Genomic DNA, 20,291 nt, shown 5'->3' with positions numbered 1-20,291 from the left:
AATAAAATTTTGCTGAAGATATAGCACTTCAATACAAAATTGAGATGAGTTACACCATTTAGAAGGTTGTAGCATCTAAGAACCTGAACAAAATGAACCAGGCAGAAATGCCAACATAAAATGAAAATTTTATATAAATAACCCAGTTTAGATGTGCTGTTTCACTTAATTCTGAATAAGGAAGAATATAGACTTCCCATATTAATAAATCACATCAAATAAGCAGGAAGAGTTTCAATAACAAGCCTGTAGATACACTGAAACCCCCTTTTATATTAAAAATGAAAGACAAATCCAGATTGAACATAGTGATTGCAAAATATAATGCAATTTTGAACAATTAAAATTATGAAAATATACAAAATTGATGGGCAACACAACTAGGCATTTTTTTTTTTTTCCCATTACGTGGAGAACACTAAAAATTTATCTACCTTTTATCCAGGTAAATGACTTAAACCAAATGTTTAGTTTGGAGAATCTAACTTAGGGATCTCAGTAGTATAAAAGGCAATAATTTTTCAGTCTGTAAACAGTAGTCGTGGTTTTTTTCTCCTTTCCTTTTTTTTTTTCTTTTTTTTTTTTTTTTAAATATCAACTTACCACACAAAAACTAAACAAAAAACTCATACAAACCAAAAGCAACAGCAGCAGTGGATTATTTGGGAATTCTCTTCAAATATCAATGACATACAATTGATGGGAGAGGGTGCTTTTTACTCATGTAAGAATATATATATATATATGTATGTATATATTTTAAACTGTACACAATTTATAGTGCATGACAGTTTCCCAAGGAACAGATTGATAAAAGATATTGGCCATTTCTGCATAATTTCATTCTTTTTACAGTTATCTCAAATGTGAGAGTTGGATCTAACTGAAATGCTACATTTAGTAGGAAAATCAGCAAGTAACAAAGGAAGCATAACTTCAAGGTAACATTATTTGTCAGTAAAACCAGTAGAGGTCCCAGATACCCCAAGGCAGGAGACCAGTTAGGCAGACCATTAGAGTCACAACAGTCCCTGACGAAGGCCAGTCCATTAAGCATGTATGCTAGATTGATCATAGACTTGTATCAAAGAGCATTTCTATTTCTTTGTACAGTACTTTTTTGGATATGCAAAGAAACATCATTCCAAGAACATAGCCATATACACACCCTCCAAATATACACAGTTCCATCTAAAACAGGCCATAGTTATATGAACTAATGATACATTGTCATTAAAGGATATTCAGAATCAATCAGTATGCTCAGTTCATCTTATTCAGCAAAGTTCTTTCCTTTAGGATGGGGTGTGTGACCCCTGTAGCTACTAATTTATATAAAATATATTTTGAAATTACTTGATGGACTAGGTTTCCCAACAAGTCTTACTTTGAACAGGTAATATAATTTCTAAAAATTTTCTTGGAAGTTCCAACAGTTATTAATCACTATATCAAATTATGAATAATAAAGTCAAGAAGGAACAAAATGCAAACTTTGCATACACAGATTTTCCCAGTTCTTTTGGTTGCTTTAAAAAAAGTAAGTATCACATTTCACTGGAGCAGTGCATAGGAAAGGACCGTGAAAAGGTCTTTAAGACCAATCCTCCATCAGATGCTTGAATTTCCTCATCAAAGTCATTTCTTTGCCCTTACAGAATTACTAACTTTAACTGTATTTAGGTAATAGACCAAAAACAGTAGCAGGAATTCAAACACTAAAAAAAAAAAAAAAAAGTTATCAAAGAAAGTGTAAAAATTGTATAACGTTTTCAAGAGTTTTTATCTTTTTCTACCAGACCAACCTCTGAAGGGACTAAATGTCCAGGTGAACAAAGTAAATACAATCCTGGTATAATTCTTAAGTTTCAAGAAATAGACTGAACATTAAACCCACTGGATAACATTTCTTTTGCCAGCCTAAAACTTAATACCTAGGTTAAATCCATAATATATATTCCTTCCTCACCAAACCCCCCCACTTGAAAACACTAAAATAGTAATTAATTTTCAAGCATATATATATATATATATACACACATATATATATATGATTCATGAATCGAATGCAGTATATAACACAAAACTGATGAAGTAAGGATCAGTATTGCCTGCATAAATTATGTACACATCTCTTGAAAAACAGTGATTCCCATATTTCCCAAATGGATGAATGACAGCAAGCTAGTCCTCAGCAGTCTTGTTAAATGGTCTCCTTTAACTTTCCTCTTTAAACAGCTATAAATTAACAGAGTCTTCCTTGCCTCCCTATATGAGATTTAACTTTCACAGGAACGAGGATGGGGCTATCTTGGCTATCAGGATTATTAAGCCAAAATAAATCAGCACCTGTGGTCATCTGAGTGGTGCCCTTCAGGGCAAGTGATTATGCTCAGTCTCGCCTGAGGTCTGCTGTGGACCTGCCTTGGGGCAGTGGAAAAGGGCCTGCTCTTGGTCATCTCCCCCTCTGCTTCTCCTTTCTGCTTCCTATGGCTCAAGAACAGACTAAACTCCCACTGCTATAATGAGAGGGCCGTCCAGCTGCTTTGAGGTCAATGCTTTATGCTTAATTTCTATTGCTGCTTTTAAATAGAAACCCCCTCCCTCCCAGATGTTTCTGGTGATGGGAGGCAAGAAAAGTAAGGGATTCTCTTGTTGCTGCCATATGCATATGAACATTTATAAAAAGTGGTCAAACCCAGATGAGGGTCCTGCTTCTGGTTTATATACAATAATTTAATCAGCTGTATATATTTAATACCTAAAAAAATTAATTCACGATCAAAGTCCTTCATGCATTTTATGAGGAAGTTCTGGATTAAAATGATGGTCAACTAGATGTTGCTTTCGCCTGGGAAGATAGTGTCGTCATTTTCTGCTATAGAATCATCAGTGCCTGTGGTCCACACTTCCTTAAATTTTTAGTTTCTTTGTGGTCTCAAGTCTTTTTTTCAGCAGCTCCCCCATTTCCAGAAGTGAGTGTAGGTAACTGCTCTGCACTTTCCCTTGTACAGTCTTTGAAAATTTTCTTTCTTCCTACAAAGGAAGAGACAAAAATAAGTGGTGTTGCTCAACAATCATTCTCCCAGATTAGAGTTCCTCAGATAAAAGTTAAAACTACCATTACCTCAATGCAAGCTCCATCAGAATAGAATGAGTAATTTTCAGTATCAAAATGCAGAGGCTAGGGCTGGGGTTGTGGCTCAGTGGTAAGAGCACTCACCTAGCATGTATGAGGCACTGGGTTCAATTCTCAGCACCACATATAAAATGAATAAAAATAAAGGTCCATCAACAACTAAAAAAAAAATCATTTTAAATGCAGAGGCTAAAGCTATTCACAGATGTATATTTTTCAATGTGGTTTTTCACCAAGACCCTGTTGCTTCAGCAACAGCATTCCATCAAGTACCTTTGTTATAAGTTATATAAAGTAGGAAAACAAATTTCTTACTGCTAACTTTTCATCAAGAAAAAAGGTGGTAAATTATTACTAAGTAGTTTGGACATAAAATTATTACTATTTTGTTATAAGCTGCACAAAGTACAGAGACATCTAATTTTTTTTGTTTACATCAAAACAACAAAGTAGAAATTTATTACTGGCTTAGACATCATCATAGCCACTATCGAAAGGCCTCAGCTTTACCAACTATATCTTTTCCACACTGACAAGTCTCCCTCCACACTGAAGGTCTATAGGTATAAGAGACCAAGTGATAAAAGACAGAGCTCTCTCAAAGCCTTCTTAAATGTATGAATTAAAAATTTGCTGCCTCATATTTGCTATGATAGAAACCACAAAAAATAAAGGGAAGGAGTGTTCAAACACAAATGAAGATGGCTGAGGACTGGGTATGTTTACATGAAGTTGGCAGAGTTGCAAAGCCCAGGACTGCAGAAGAAACCAGGTAACACTTTCTGACCCATGAATACTGCTACTTAAGATCTTATCTAACTTAGAAGTAGAAAGGTTTGTATGAAAAATTTTCACTTAGTATATATAAATGCAAATAAAGCTGGTCCTACACATTCACGGGTTCTGCACGCCATGCATTCAACCAACTGCAGATCCAAACCTCAGAGAGAAAAAAAATTGGTCTGTGTTGAACATAAGACTGTTTTTATTGTCACTAATATCAGAATAATATAACAACTGTTTACATAGCATTTATATTGTATTAAAAAAGATAAATAATCTAGAGATAATTTTAAGCATACAGGAAGATGTGTTGTTAGGTTTGATACAAATGCTACACCATTTTATATAAGGGCCATGGAACTTGGGTATCCTCAGTGTATGTGTGCATGCAAGCATGTATTCTAGAGAAAAGAAAAAAAAATCCCACACAGATACTAAGGAATGACTGTGTAAAGAAACATCCTGCTGGGTGAGGTGGTGTAGCTATATCCCAGCTACTTGGGAGGCTAAGCCAGGAAGATCTCAAGTTTGAGGTCAGCCTGGGCAACTTAGCCAGACCCTGTCTCAGAATAAAAAATAAAATAGGGGCAAGGGTTGTAGCTCAGTGGTAATGTGTTCTTGATTTCAATCCCCAGTACCCCACCCACTGCCAAGACACACACAAGAAACAAGCTAAAAATGTTCAATGGTTGTGGTGCATTCCTATTTGGAGTACTATACAGTTACTAAATGAACAAGATTTGTCCATATTAGTTAGCCTGAGCAGATTATGTATGTGTATGGTACTGGGGATGGGACCCAGGAGTGCTTTCACCACTGAGCTCCATCCTCAGTCCTCTTTATTTTTTGCTTTGAGATTCACACAGGTGTTGCTAAGTTACTAAATCTGGCCTTAAACTTGTGATTCTCCTGCCTCAGCTTCCAAGTCACTGGGATTACATGCATGTGTGACTGCACCTTGACCTGAACAGATATGAACAGATTTTGCAGCCAAGCTACATAACAGTAAATCATTTACTTTTTAAAAAGTACAAAATACAATAATACTGTACATTTTCTCCTTGACTATAAATACACAAAAAAGGTCTTGACACACAACTAAAGGTAGAGTCCAAAGACCTTATACACTGGACTTCAAGTTTAGAAAAAGGAAGGAAATAAGAAATAAACCTAATGGAAAGTGAATTGAAGAGGGCTGGGGTTTTTTTGTTGTTGTTGTTAACTCAAAAGACTACTCAGCACTATATGGAAACTACTTGGTGACTGGTACTCCTCAGTGTACTACATGTATCATGACTTTAATAAAGGATAATTTGTTTAATCCTCACCATGATCCTATGAAATAGGTATTATCATCATCTTCATTTATAGATAAAGAAATTGATGCCCAGAGAGTAACAGTCCTTCCCACATTCTACATTCTATGCCTCTGCCAACTGACTCACTGTGCCAAACATATTTCACTTTCCGCCTCTGTGCTTTTCCTGACAACCTCCAACTTGGGATCCCTTTCCTCCTTTTCCATGTGCCTGGTGAAAATTAATCACCTCTAAAAATACCCATTCCAGTAAGATTGTCTCTCTCACTCACTCATTTATTTCATTGTGAACAAGACTGCTTTCTCTCATCAGTCTTTGGTAATGGCAAATGCTCTGGGCTCTCCTCACAGTAAGCACACTATCCAAAGCTCTAACATGTTTAAGTTTTACAAAAGAGAGGCTTACAGTCTTTTAAGGTTGGTGTACCAAGCAAGATTCCATTTATTCTCTCCCCTAGGAAGGTCTGAGTCGGGGTCTGAAACTAGGCTGACATTTGTCCTCAGATTACTGGATGAGTTCCCTCATCAGCAAAGATTCAGGTCAGACATCTACTAGAGGGAAGCATTCTCTAAGATCAGAATTTCATTATTAGAACAGCTGGCTGGAAACAGATTGCTCTACCACTGCCCTGCTGACCCCTACCAAAATCCTAAGCCAACTCCAGGTGGCTGAATTCACATTCTCCAGAAATAATCCACATATATTTTTTTAAAATGAATTGCTAAGGGTACAGTTTGGTGGTAGGACAACTGCCTACCATGTGAGGTCCTGGGTTCAATCTCCAGCACAAGGAGAAGGAAGGGGAGATCCATATTTTAAAAATAAAACTTTGCAGGGATTTTGCTAATAATTAGCAGAATTTTAAGAAAAGGTCCTAAAATAATATCAGGAGACACCTGATGGTTGTGAACACTAATTCATTCATTCCCTTTTTGGCTGGTGTGTTCTAGCCTAATGATCAGTGACATAATTATTTCTGATGCCCAGCATCTCTTTCGTCAGGTGATAACTATTGGGGTAGAAAGGAAGGCAGCCTACTCAGCAACATGTAAGTTCTTACGGAAATTGTCCCTGAATCCTAAGAGTATGTCTGATTCCATCTGGTACTCAAAATAGGAAACAATTAATAATGCTGGCATTAGTTTTAATGGTATAGGCATAACCCAAAAATATAAAGAAAGGGAGAAAAACCCCAAAACCAACACCACAACAGAAAACTTGCCAAAGCACCTTCTAATCACAAGTCTTTGTCTTACGCTTTCTGGGTTTTGTTTGGGTTTTGGTGGTTAGTGGCTGGTTTTGTTTTGGAATATAGGAGATCAAGCCTAGAAGTGTTCTACCTCTAAACTACATCCCCAGTACTTTTTAAGACAGGGTCTCATTAAGTTGCCCAGGGTAACTTGAACTTGAGATCCTTTAACCTCAGCCTCTGAAGTAGCTGGAATTACAAGCATGTACCACCACACCCAACTAGCAACAAATCTTATAAGGAGAAAATGATGGATTAAAAATTAAATTGTACTTTTGATAAAGATAACATTTTAATGTATATATAAAAAACATGACTGATTGTCTATAATCTCTTACCGGAGAGAAAGAAGAGTCCTCTATAATAAGTTCTTCAAGCTTAAGTGCAATTAGATGTGTTTCAAGTCCCTTAATATGATCCACAGCATTAGAAATTAAAGTCTGAAGTCCAGAAACATAGTCTTGGAAACTGGTGAAGACAGGTGGCTGGGAACAGGATTTGAAACATTTTTTAAAAAATGAACTACTATTAAACACATTACCAATGCTTATAACACATAGGTATGCTGACTGCATGCTATACCATGACTTGTGCTATAACAGGAAAGGAAATAGTTTTGGATATTAAGACAGTCTCATACCACCAAACAATATAACTGCAAACTCAAAAAGGATAACTTAAGCATTTTTAAAAGTGAGATTTTATTATATTCTGGAGAACTGGAGAAGAGATTCTACTAGAAAATATGGTGGTTTGTCCTTCAACCCACGGTCAGGAAACTCTACCACCTCTCTTCACATCTTTAAGATTTCCTATAATGTTAATGAATAAAGAAACATAATAGTTTAAGTTCGAATAGAAAAAAAGCAAAGGATGGCAACAGACCAGAAAATTCAGAAAAAAAAAAAAAAAAACAGAGAAGGGGAACAGTGCTCTAACAGATACATTTTGAAGTTATATTAAAGCCAGGTGGTTTTGTAACTAAATTGTATTTATGAATAACCCTTTATAAGTAAATTAACAAAGTGCTGGGAGTGCAGCTACCATGGTAGAGCCCCTAATTAGCATGCACAAAGTCTTGGGTCTGATCCTCCATTTCATGGGTGTGGGGCATGGGGTGGGGCAGGCATAATGAAAGAAAAGAAAAAAGGCCCAAGATAAACTGAAAGATAAGAGGGAAATTAAATGATAGTCAATAAATCTAGAAAGAAGAAAGGAAGGGAGGGAGGGCAGAAGGGAGGAGGGAGTGCGGGAGGGGTAGAGGGGAGGGGGAGAGGGAGGAGGAAAGAAAGTTTGCTCCAACAAAGCAGCAATGAAGATCTGGTTAACAACTTCTATAATTATGGGTTGAAAAACCTTTCTAAACATGACACTAAACTAGAAACCATTAAAAAGATATTCTTGTTTTTTAAAAAATTACTATTTTGACCAAAAAAACATTCATTAAAAAACAGATGACAAGGCTGGGGTTGTGGCTCAGTGATAGAGCGCTTGCCTAGTACATGTGAAGCACTGGGTTTGATTCTCAGCACCACATAAAAATAAATAAAGATATCATGTCCATCTATAACTAAAAATTAAAAAAAAAAAGCAGATGACAATTTTTTTTAAAAAATTGCTTCTTTTGTGATAGAGGATTAATAACATTATTAAGAACCCAACAGCGTAAAACATCAATAGGTCAGGAACAATGTGGTGATAAAGCATACCTAACTTTAATTTCTAGTGGGGTGTGGGGGAAGTTGAGGAAATATGGACATAACAATAAGAAATATACTTCTACGAGAGGAAATTTGAGCAAAGAACAGAAAATATATCATCAAGCCAGGTATAGTGATACACACCTGGAATAGTAGCAACTCAAGAGGTTGAGGCAGGATGATTGCAAGTTCGAGGCTAGCCTCAGTGACTGAGCAAGACCCTAAGCAACTTAGTGAAACCCTGTCTCGAAATTAAAAATAAAGAGAGCTGGGGATTTCCCTCAGTGGCAAAATATCCCGGATTCATTCCATAATACCAAAAAAAAAAGATATCAAAAAAATTTTCAATTTTATTTTTTTTGCAGTCCTGGGGATTGAACCCAGGGCCTTGTGCTTGCAAGGCAAGCACTCTACCAACTGAGCTATATCCCCAGCCCAAAATTTTCAAATTTTAAAGACACATAAACATGTCATTCATGTGTGTGTGTGTGTGTGTGTGTGTGTGTGTGTATAAAAACATGAGAGACTTAGTCAATCAACTAGGAAGGCTAACTTTTCATTCAAGAAATATCAAAAGTGCATAGTGACATATTCCTATAATCCCAGCAATTTGGGAGGGTGAGACAGGAAGATTGCTTAAGTCCATGAGTTCAAGATCAGCCTGGACAAGTGACTACCTAGTAAGATTATTTTAAAAAGGAAAAAAAAAAAAAATTGACAGAGAAAAAGAATACTTATAGGATCCTAATGACTCTTAAAACATGCAGGAAAACTTTTGAAAAGAAAAAGCAGTCTGTAGCCAGATTATTACTTGTATTTTTCTGTTATTACCATGATGATGCTGGTTTCTTTTTTCTTCTTTTTCTTTTTTTGTAAATTTAATTTGTATGGTCGCAAGATACTCTCACAGTAACTGGACACCCAAAGGATAATAGAAATAGTCTGAAAGTGGAAAATTTGCAAATTAATTAATCAAGATTGCAATATGATCAGGAAGTTAAGAGTAATGAATTAAAAAAAGATATTCTAACTGGAAGTTCTATTTGAATCTCTTTTCATTTTTTTCTTTTTTGGGGGGGCAGAGAGGGCATACAGTACTGGGGATGAACCCAGGGCCTCCTACATGTTAGCCAAGTGCTATAACTCTAAGCTACATCCCGAGACCCTATCCAATTCCTTTCGATTTCTCCCCTGAATTTATTTTCACTCTCATGTCTTTATTCTTAATTCTTTTGGGGGCATGGGGAGGGGCAGGGAGGGTAGGAGCTGGGGATAGAATCTTAGCCTTTACGCAGCACCAGTCTTTCTTTTCTACAGTCACATGTAGATTTAGCACTTTTTTATCTGCTCGGAATACTTCAAATACCCTACCTACGTCTTTATTCTTCTGGCTCTCTCAGCTAACTCCATACCCTCCATTCCATTCTACTTCTCTTTCACATCTCTGTAGAATTGGGGATCTATTAACATCCTTTTCGCTTAGTGTAAAGTCCAAATTCCTAGGCATTGAATCCAATGATTCTTTATAACATGGCTCTCTCCATATGCTTTGCCAGCCAGGTAAGACACCATTTCACTTGGAAATCTTGACTGAAGATAAATGGAGACAGGCATGGTGGCAGATACCTGGAATCCCAGACACTTGGGGGACTGACCTAGGAGGATAGCAAGTTCCAGGCCAGCCTCAGCAATGTAGCAAGGCCCTAAGCAACATAGCAAGATCCTGTCTCAAAATAAAAAATAAAGAGGGCTGGATATATAGCTCAATGGTAGAGCTCCCTTGGGCTAAATCCCTAGTACAAAAAAAAAAAAAAAAAAGATCCCTCAAGTTAACACAAATCCTGCATTGTATTACATGAGCAATTTACCAATCTTCTCCTGTACAGCAGTGTGTGCATATATATGTATGTCCAGTTATTGCTCATCTCTGGCACTTCTAATGCTAGTCATCAGAAGAGACTATATTGCCTTCAGGAAATAGGAGAAGTAAACAACTGTGTGACAGAAACAAAAGAAAAGGGGCTGGGGTCATGGCTCAGTGGTAGAGCACTTGCCTAGCATATGTGAGGCACTGGGTTCAATTCTCAGCACCATGTATAAATAAATGAATAAAATAAAGGTCTATCAACATCTAAAAAAAATTTTTAAGTAAAAACTAAAATGAAAGAAAAGATAATGGGTTATGAGTATATGCAATCCTCCTTTTTTCTCTAGCTAAACAAAGACAGATTGGGCTATATCAATCCCTGGACTCTTTCTGCAAAATATCTCAGTAATTACAAACAATAACAAAAAGTGTAAGAAACTGAAAGAATCAATTTAAATTCCAGAATAAAGAGTGAGTCAGTCAGGCGTGGTGGTGCACACCTATAATCCCAGTGTTTCAGGAGGCTGAGGCAGGAGGGCTGTGAGTAGAAATCCAGCCTCAGCAACTTAGCAAGGCCCTAGCAATTCAGTGAGACACTGTCTCAAATTAAAATATAGGAACTGGGGTTGTGGCTCAGTAGTAGAGTGCTCACCTAGCACATGTAAGACCCTGGGTTCAATCCTGAGCAACACATAAAGGTATTTTTCCCATCTACAACCAAAAAATAAAAAGTTTAAAAAAAAATAAAATAAAAGGTAATAAAAGAGGCAGTGCTTAAATACCACGGGGTTCAATCCCCAGTACAAAAATAAAAATAAAAAAATAACAAAGAATAAGTCAGAAATTAGAATGGAGAGAAAATAGCTAGATTTGGAATGGTTCTGGGGAACCTGAGAGATTGTTAAAATAACTTTAAAGAAATTTTACAGGCTGGGGAGATAGCTCAGCTGGTAGAGTGCTTGCCTTGCAAGCACAAGGCCCTGAGTTCGATCCCCAGTACCACAAAAAAAAAAAAGAAATTTTACCTAAGCATTATGAATTACATCATTGTTGTATTCTTGGAAGGAACTGATTTAAACAGCTTTTCAATGAACAAAAGCAGGATTAGCCAGGCAAGGTGGCCCACGCCTGTAATCCCAGCAGCTCAGGGAGGCTGAGGCAGGAGGATCAAGAGTTCAAATCCAGCATCAGCAAAAAAGTGAGGTGCTAATAAGCAACTCAGTGAGACCCTGTTTCTAAATAAAATACAAAATAGGGCTGGGATGTGATTCAGGTCGAGTACCTCTGAGTTCAATCCCTGGTAACCACCCCCCCCCCCCAAAAAATAACAAGCAGGATTAGGAAGGTTAAACTGCAGGTATAGGCTGGATACAGTACCAGGAGCCTATAATCCCAGAAACTCAGGAGACTGAGGTAAAACATTTTAAGTACATGGCCAATCTAGGAAAATTAGGGACACCTTGTCTCAAAAACAAGCGGGGATAAGCTGGGGATGTAGCTCAACAGTAAAACACCACTGGGTTCAACTCCCAGTATCTACCCCCCATATTATATTTAATTAATTAATTAATTGTAGGGATGCAGTGCCTATTACCTGTTCATTGTTAAAAAAAGAATCCTGCATACCATTAAGGAAAATCAGAAAATCATGCTTTCACAAAAAGAACAATAACTTACCTCAACAAAGAAGACAAGATTTTCTAAAAGAGTAGGATGTGTTTTCAAGTTACCATCTTTAACTTCTAAGAGGTCACCTTTACATCTACTGAAGACATCTGAAGACAGAAAAATATTTTTATGGTTTTATTTGCCTTTTGTTCCAAGGATATTTTTAGAAATAAAATCTATATAATCTAATAGAGAATAATATAAAAGTTTTAGTTCAGGGGCTGGGGTTTGTGTTTGTGGTTCAGTGCACTTGCCAAGCATATGTGAGGACCTGGGTTCAAGCCTCAGCACCACATAAAAAAGTTAAAAAGTAATATAAAGGTATTATGTCCATCTAAACAAAAAAAAATTTTTTTTTAAAAAGCTTAGTTCAGAAACTTTTTTTTTCATTTTCCACAGAGAACCAAAAACCAGAGAATAACTATTTTAAGCCTTTTTATAAAGTCGTATTTACTTCTGCTATACAGCCTTCAAAATGTAAATAGTGGCCTTAAAAATAATAATATATTCTATTCAGGTGTAGTGACATAAACCCGTAAACCCAGTTACTTGGTAGATTAAATCAGGAAGGAACACAAGTTCAAGGACAGTCTAGGCAATTTATTCTGACTGTCTCAAAATAAAATTTTTTTAAAAACCAGATAACAATATAGCTTACTTGTGTACAGTGCTTGCCTAGCATGCACAAAAGCCCTGAGTTCAATCCACACAATAAATTATTAACTAATTAGTTAATTAATTCTAGGGTCTAAGACATTTCAAAAACAGGTCATATATGGTCTCAATAAAATTAAAATTTTGAGTGACTGATTTAGAAGAACTTGTATCATTATGTACTGAAAGACCAAGAAAGTACACTATAGAAATGCACCATCACAACAGATGCTATGTTTTATTCTTATTCTCTCAATCATGTTTTAATTTTCAGACATCTTTCATCTGAGCAATAAAAGACCAGTTAGGTGCCTGAGAACAGACCCTTACAAATTTAAAATGCATATATACCCTTTTAAGAACAATTCCATTTCAAGGAAATTTAATCTCAAAGATAAATAATTACCCAAATATTGTGTCCCAAGATATGAATTTCAACATTATTATAAGAAATAACACAAGTTTATGATACGTTGTCAACACAGGAGCACATAAGTAAATTTGGTACACCAATACTTCAAGATATTATGTATTATTAAAAGTGAATATATATACATATAGATAAAATATACATGCGTATCTAAGATAACAAAAAAATTAAAATTAAAAAGCCTATATTAGCCAGGTGTGGTGGTGCATGCTTTTAATCCCAGCCACTCAGGAAGCTGAGGAAGGAGGATCTCAAGCTCAAAGACAGTCTCAGCAAATTACCGAGTCCCTGACTCAAATTAAAGAGAGATGGGGAGTGGCTCAGTGGTTAAGTGCCCCTGGGTACCTGGGTTCAATCCCAGTATTAAAAAGGGAGAGGGGGGGCTGTGTTATACCTTTTGATATGTTAAAAGAAATTGCCATTATGTATTTTCATATATAAGTGAATGACTGTAGGTGACATCTATGTGTATTGACTCCAAAGCATTAAAAGTCTGGACAACTGCCTGGCGAAAAAAGAAAGATACCCACTTGTGACCAGTTTATAATAGGTATCTAATACTTTTATAATCAGAAGTTAAAAGTTAATAGTAAAGAATTGGTTTTAAAAATTCCAAAATATGCATCATTCTTTTCAAATCCTACTTTATGTATACAAAAACTGAGTTACTGCCAGACAACCAGATACAAAAATCCACATTAAAAATACTTACCCTTTAACTGTTCTAGTAAAGACTTAAGGCTATTCTCTATTCGCTCCTGTATCTCCACTGTATCCTCTAAAATTGAAAAAGAAAAAAATGAAAAACTTTCATTTTCTTTTTCTTTTTAGTTTTGTAAGTGGTGCTGAGGATTGAACCCAGTGCCTCATGCTGTGAGGCAAGCACTCTACCACTAAGCCACAATCCCAGCCCACTTTCGTTTTGTTATTAACATAAGAAGGTATAATCAATACTTATGCATCTAAATTCCATTATTGAGAGAGAGAAAAAGATGAAGAAAAGAAGAAATTAAAAAAAAAAAAGAAAGAAAGAAAGAAAATGCATTTAATTACCTTTTTGCCATAGGTACTATCTGAAATTCTCTTTGAGGACTTGAAACCTGCCCTGGGTGCTTAAAAATATGATAGGGTCTATAGACCTTGTGATTTTGAGAAACAGACAAGGTACATGGAATATTTGTGATTCTCACTGAGTTGAGAGCTTAGAAAAAATTCTCCACAAAATTTGGAACTTAATTTTTAAATCCAATTCAATCTAAAATTTAATAATCTTTCAATATGTCAAGGATTTCTTCAACTCTTGGATGTAACAAGTGCCTTTAAATATGGAAAGAAATCAGGATTCTAAAACATTACTTTGAAATCTGTGAATGTGCCCTCTTAAACACTAACCAGACAATGCCAGAGCAGCTTCCAGCTTTCATCTACTCCACATTTCTAAATGTATGAGCTTATGGATATTTCACTACATTTATTAAGTTTTCAATGACAAAGACCCAGGAAATTCACATATAAGAATATACTTACTTACCTAAACCATTGGTATCCAGCTCATAAATATCATTAACAAGGTAAAAGGAATTTATCTGGCATTGAGAACAGCCAGAATTAAAGAATCCACCCATTCTGGTAGGTACAGGACCAAGGAAAGGATACTGGAAAGAGAGAAAATGATTTCCTTTAATTCATTCAAAATAAGAAAACAAAGCATAGTAAACTACTGGATAAAACCTATTTAGGTGAAAAGCCATTAATCAGCAAACTAATATCTGATCATTATAGTAAAAATAGAAATGCCATATGAATTTGTTGATAGCTATTAGAAATTTATCACACACACACACGTTCTCATTATCCAGTATGGATGTGGAGAAAGCCTCTGCAACTGCTTCTCCATCTAAACTATCCTTGGTTTTCCTCCAGATGCCATAAATTGGAGAAAAAAAAATTCAATTCTTTACTATTTGACCAACCCCAAAGTCCTATTCTTTAAATGACAGTCATAAATGTAATCATTTGCAGCTTTGATGACAAATATTTATGGATGATACCTGAATTTCCTTTTCAATAAATCGCTTTCCTGTCTCCACGGCCACCTCTAGCTGTTGAAGGAGCAAACGAAGAATATCAATGGGAGAGGAAACACCATTCTCAGCAGTCTTCTCAGAGTTCTTTGGCTCCACAGGGTGGTTAAGACTTGGTAGGCCACTGATCAGCCTCAATGTTAAGGAACGGATTCTTAGCCACATGGTCTCCTCCTCCAAGGAAAGTTTCTTATGTTCTTCAGAAACATCCCTTAAACAGAAACATCCTCAGACCATCCATTTTATTCGACCTGTTTGCCTTCAAATCTTTCAACATTCACTTTCACCAGTCAAGATACGACTGAATGGTTCCAATCTTCATTTACTATCTGGATGATCTTGGACAAGCCAAAAATTTTCTGAAACCCCACTGCACTATCAATAAAATGGGCATGATAACCTATCTAACATAATTTTCCTGAGCCTTTTTTCTGTAGTAATTTAAGTACTACATGATACAAGAAGTTTAAATGATAGCTGGATGTGGTAGAGCAGGCCGGTAATCCCAGCAGCCTGGGAGGCTAAGACAGGAGGATACCAAGTTAGAGGCTAGCCTCAGCAACTTAGCCAGGCCCTAAGCAACCTAGCTAAACCCTATCTCAAAATAAAATATTTAAAAGTTTAGGGATGTGGCTCAACAGTTAAGCACTCCTGGGTTCAACCCCACTGCTCATACCTCTCCCAAAAAATTCAAATGACAAAAAGGTAAAAATTAGGAAGAAAAAGTGCCCTAAAAACCAAACACCAAGAGTATTAACAAGTTTGGTATATATCTATTCAGACTTTTTGCAAAACAGATGTATAAAAGTGTAACTGAAGAAGCTAGGGGTGTAGTTTAGTGGTACAACATGTGGTCCAGCACATGTTTAATGCCCAAATTCAAAATATATATCTACATATGCAAATAAAATTAATATTTATGTGGGGTGGGATTATATTGTTCAGTGGCAGAGCATTTGCCTACCAGGTGTGAGGCACTGGGTTCAATCCTTAGCACCACATAAAATAAACAAATTTTAAAAAGGCATTCTGTCCATCTACAACTACAAAAAAATTTTTAAATAACAATAATAATAATAATAATAATAATAATAATAATAATATTTATGTAACCCAAGACAAATCTAGTTTCAATGTTTATAATACTTTGCAAACTGTAAGTTTTTGATAGAGTGTGGACAATAAAGAGTAAACATCAGGTCTTCAGTCATTATGTTCAGAAGGGTCTACTTGCAATGCTGGTCACTGGCTGGTATCTGGGAACTGTACTCCAACCATGCCTTAAATGTCAAGAATGGCAAGTGGTAGAGTGCTTGCCTAGCATGTGTGAGGCACTGGGTTCAATTCTGAGCACCACATATAAATAAATGAATAAAAAATAAAGGCCTATTAACATCTTAAAATGTTTTAATTAAAAAAAAAAAAAAAAAAAAAAAGGAGCATGGCTCTTTATTTAAAAAACAAAACAAAACCTTAGGCATAGAAACACTACATGTTACATTTTTCCCTGCTGAACAAAGAATGCCCTCATTGTCTTCCCTCACAGAAGACAGCACATTGGAAATCTATGTATGGAATTCTCCAGACTACCTGTTCCTTTTTCCTTGCTGTTCCTGTCATCTATAAGCCTCAGCCATGAGTGACGCTACATGGTAAGCCCCTTTAATCATTCTAGCATATCACTGAATGTGGTTTTGGCAACCTAGGAGTCACAGTATCTGCAAAACGACCTCATATATATATACATACACAGACACTTGGATGCTTGTCCACTTACTCCATAAGGCTCTACTTCACCAGAAGCAGATCTGCTACAGTACAAGATACATGGCATTTGAAATCTTGATACTTATTATCAGAATTCCCTACATGAAGGCTCTATAAAATTGTGCCACTAAATAAATACATAAGAACAACCATTTCTTCACATAACCACCCATTCTTTTTCTTAGAAATAAAATCTTAATCCCTATGAGATGCATTTCTTTGAACTTCTTGTTAAACCCTCTACCCACACTGTTTCTTAGTTATCCTCTCTACAGATCTATTGAGTCCTTAGCCAAGTGTGATGGTACACCACTGTAATCCCAGTGGCTCAAGAGGCTGAGGTAGAGGATCCAAAGTTTAAGTCCAGCCTTGGCAACTGAGCAAGACTGTCTCAATTTTTTTTTTTTTTAATTTAAAAAGGACTTTCTTTGATGTACATCAGTGATAGAGTATTCCTGAGTTCAATTACCAATACTGAAGAAGAAAATGGGGGAGGAGGGATTTTCCATACAGATAACAGGTATTAATATAAATGAAATCAAGGACTAAGGACCCAGCTCAGTGGTATAGCACTTGCCTAGCATGTATAAGACCCTAGGTTTCACCCTCAGCACTAAAAAAAAGTATATGTGTAAATATACATAAAACATGTGTGTACATCACATACAAAGAAGTTTACCATTTATTTACCATAAATTTTTAGAATGTAACAAGTTTGTCATTTTATTTAGAGGTTAAATCCTTTACATTTACATTTCCGCAATTTATATAAAGTTAAGAAAGGTTTTCCCTACCAACTTAAAAAACATCTTCTAGCTTTTCTCCTACAATTTCTAATGAGTTCTGGCATATAATCTTTAATCCATCAAGAATTGGTTCTCACATATGCTATGAAGTACCAAAGGGGTGAGATGCATTTTCTTCTGGCTTAACTATGTTTTTTTTTTTTTTTTTTTTTTTTTGGGGGGGGGGGGTACTAGTGATTAAACTCAGGGGCACTCGACCACTAAGCCATATTCCCAGTCCTATTTTGTATTTTATTTAGAGATAGGGTCTCACTGAGTTGCTTAGCGCCTTGCTTTTGCTGAGGTTGGCTTTGAACTCACAATCAATCCTCTTACCTCAGTTGGGATTATAGGCATGCGCCATAGCACCCAGGCAAGCGGAGATTTTTTTTTTTTTTTATTATCAGATTGAACCTAAATCTTCCTACCCACCTGGTACTGGGGATTGAATTCAGGTCTCACACATTAGGCAAATACTCTGCCACTGAGCTACATGCCCAGCCCTTTTTATTTTGCGACAGAGTCTCACTAAGTTGCCCGGGCTGGCCTCAAACTTGCAATCCTTCTGCTCAGACTCCCGAATAACTATAGACAAGCACCGCCATACCCAAATGGATTCATTCTCATTCTTTACAAACAAATGGCTTGGCCAGACACAGTGACCCATGCCTGTAATCCCAATGGCTCTAGAGGCTAAGGCAGGAGGACTGCTAGTTTAAAGTCAGCCTCAACAACTAAGTTAGGACCTAAGTCAATGGCAGGGAGGGAAGGGAGGGGAGGGGAAGGGAGGAGAAGGAAAGGGAGGGCTTGGAGTTAAATTCCAGTTACCTGTCTTTTGGATCCCAGCTGAAGAAAACATTTAAGTCTCTGTTGTCTCGCAAATCTTCCCATGGAATGTCATCTTCTTCCGGCCTAAGATTCATTGATTTTATACTTTCTGCTAAGCTGGTTGATCTGCAACATAGAGAATTTATTTTTGCTTTATTTCAATAGGAAAATAGTCATAAAAATGTATTTGACTTTGTTTTATGAGAAAGGAAAGGAAGAAAGAATTTATTCTAAGAAACAAGGGCTCTGGGGCTGGGGAGATAGCTCAGTCGGTAGAGTGCTTGCCTTGTAAGCTCAAGGCCCTGGGTTCGATCCCAGCACCAAAAAACAAAACAAAACAAAAGAAACAAGGGCTCATGTAAGGTGTAATACAACCAAATAAGGCTCATGCTGACTTACTCCAAGGCTAGAGAAAACCAAGCAAAGTAGTAAATCAGCACTAACTCCTGAAATCCCATTTGTAGTGCAAAGGAAACTTGTAAGCATAATATGGATCAACAGAACAATGACCACGAATAAACTGATTTCTGCAGAGGATCTGAGATGGTTCTGGCAATCTATCGTTTTTCATGTCACCGCGGAGGTTCTGTTTTTCTCTGTTCCCACCCCTTTTCTCATTCCCCCCATTTTTTCCTTATCCTAAGCCTGTTATTTACTCCCTTCATTTGTTTTTGGTTTTTTTTCCCCTTTTATGTAATACTTACATATTTGCTTCAAGTAGAAGGTCTAATAGCATCCGTTCAGTACGGACTTGTGCAAAATGAAGAGAATTATTCAGCCTGTTCCTAAAAGCGATAAACTCTGGGATCTTCTCAAACGCACCATATTTGTAAGCTTGAATAATATATTCTGAGGTCTGGGAAGGAAAGACATCATCTTGGTATAAATATTTCACAGGTCAGACACTGTAAGCAAACCTTGCCAGCCAATACAAAGCAAATTCAAGCTAAAATTAAGTAAAGCTTTGAATCTAATCTTTAAAAGTCTTGATTATCAAGTAGAACACCCATTCCTTAAAAGTGTTATTCTTCCTTTCTGTTCTTGAGTCAAATGTTTTCTTTACTAATATTACTACTCACAATGCCCAGCTGCCACTACCATCCCATAGATCTTCTTTCTTCAGTCACATCTCTCAAGACAACAGGATTGGAAGTTTTGTGAGGTGACATCAGTCAAAAATTTGGTTTGTGCCATTCTGGAAGGGATATTACCCCATGTTTTTCTGCTTCCAAAACAAACTTTTATATAAAGGTTCCAAAGATGCCAGAACAATGGAACCACCTCCACAAACCCAAAATAAAAATCACTCTTTCAGAAAAAGGTTGCTCCTTGGTTTTGTTTCTTTCTGCATACTGTACCACACACATAGGACATATGTGTATTACACCAGAATAGAAAAAGACACCAAAGACCCATAAAAATTGATGTCACAATCAATTCTGAGGACTGAACAACTTCAAGAGCCAAGTTTCCTGTCCATCCGAACTACCTAAGACCTCTTCTAGAAATTTCCACAGACAAGTGAAGGAAACAGCACATGTGTATTAATAGTAGATTAAAGCATATGTATATATAGATGAGATGTTTACGAAACAGAGGCAAGATAAAGAATTCTAACCTGAAATCCTGGCCCAATAGAAGAAAATCTCAGGCAAGAACATTTCAGAAGTGTAGGCCTATGCCAACAGGAATGAAAGACAGAAGATCATCCCTTAGGGTCAAGGAAAGCATTAAGCTAAAAGCTGATGTCTATCCAAATAAAGATTCTTCCTAGAAAAGCCAGTCTTTTTACACAGCCTCAGTTAGTCAGCTCTGCCCCCATCTCCATTATGACTGAGAAATCTGCCCAGTAGGAAAATAGGCCAATAGTCAACAACATACCCTCTGATACACAGCCTCGCAGGGTTCATTTCAGGCCGCGGGATTGCGCCACGGGCGCTAATTCAACTGCATTCGATGCGGCTTTTAAACCCCCATGGGACACCTCGGCGAGCTGTTTGCCTGCAGTATCTGGAGAA

At 36.6% G+C, this 20,291-nt stretch overlaps 1 protein-coding gene across 3 annotated transcripts in view; it reads right to left on the bottom strand.

Annotated features, from left to right (window-relative positions):
• Positions 1 to 536: 536 nt before the first annotated feature.
• Positions 537 to 20,291, bottom strand: part of Naa25 (N-alpha-acetyltransferase 25, NatB auxiliary subunit) — a 67,352-nt gene continuing 47,597 nt past the window's right edge. For 2 of the 3 annotated variants that reach the window (XM_047561484.1, XM_047561485.1), the window contains exons 16-24: positions 18,978 to 19,129; positions 18,274 to 18,399; positions 14,861 to 15,104; positions 14,341 to 14,464; positions 13,522 to 13,587; positions 11,735 to 11,832; positions 9,022 to 9,132; positions 6,829 to 6,975; positions 537 to 3,036 (exon numbers count right to left, since the gene is read on the bottom strand). In XM_047561484.1, coding sequence (XP_047417440.1) covers positions 2,914 to 3,036; positions 6,829 to 6,975; positions 9,022 to 9,132; positions 11,735 to 11,832; positions 13,522 to 13,587; positions 14,341 to 14,464; positions 14,861 to 15,104; positions 18,274 to 18,399; positions 18,978 to 19,129 — 1,191 coding nt within the window. In that variant the 3' untranslated portion in view covers positions 537 to 2,913. The remainder of the gene's footprint in view (positions 3,037 to 6,828; positions 6,976 to 9,021; positions 9,133 to 11,734; positions 11,833 to 13,521; positions 13,588 to 14,340; positions 14,465 to 14,860; positions 15,105 to 18,273; positions 18,400 to 18,977; positions 19,130 to 20,291) is intronic. The other variant, XM_047561486.1, reaches the window with a different exon arrangement.

This window comes from Sciurus carolinensis, chromosome 8, assembly GCF_902686445.1.
Source record: "Sciurus carolinensis chromosome 8, mSciCar1.2, whole genome shotgun sequence".
NCBI classification, from domain to species: domain Eukaryota; kingdom Metazoa; phylum Chordata; class Mammalia; order Rodentia; family Sciuridae; genus Sciurus; species Sciurus carolinensis.
The sequence above is the reverse complement of the archived record's forward strand: the minus strand, read 5'-3'. Positions and strand labels throughout refer to the sequence as shown.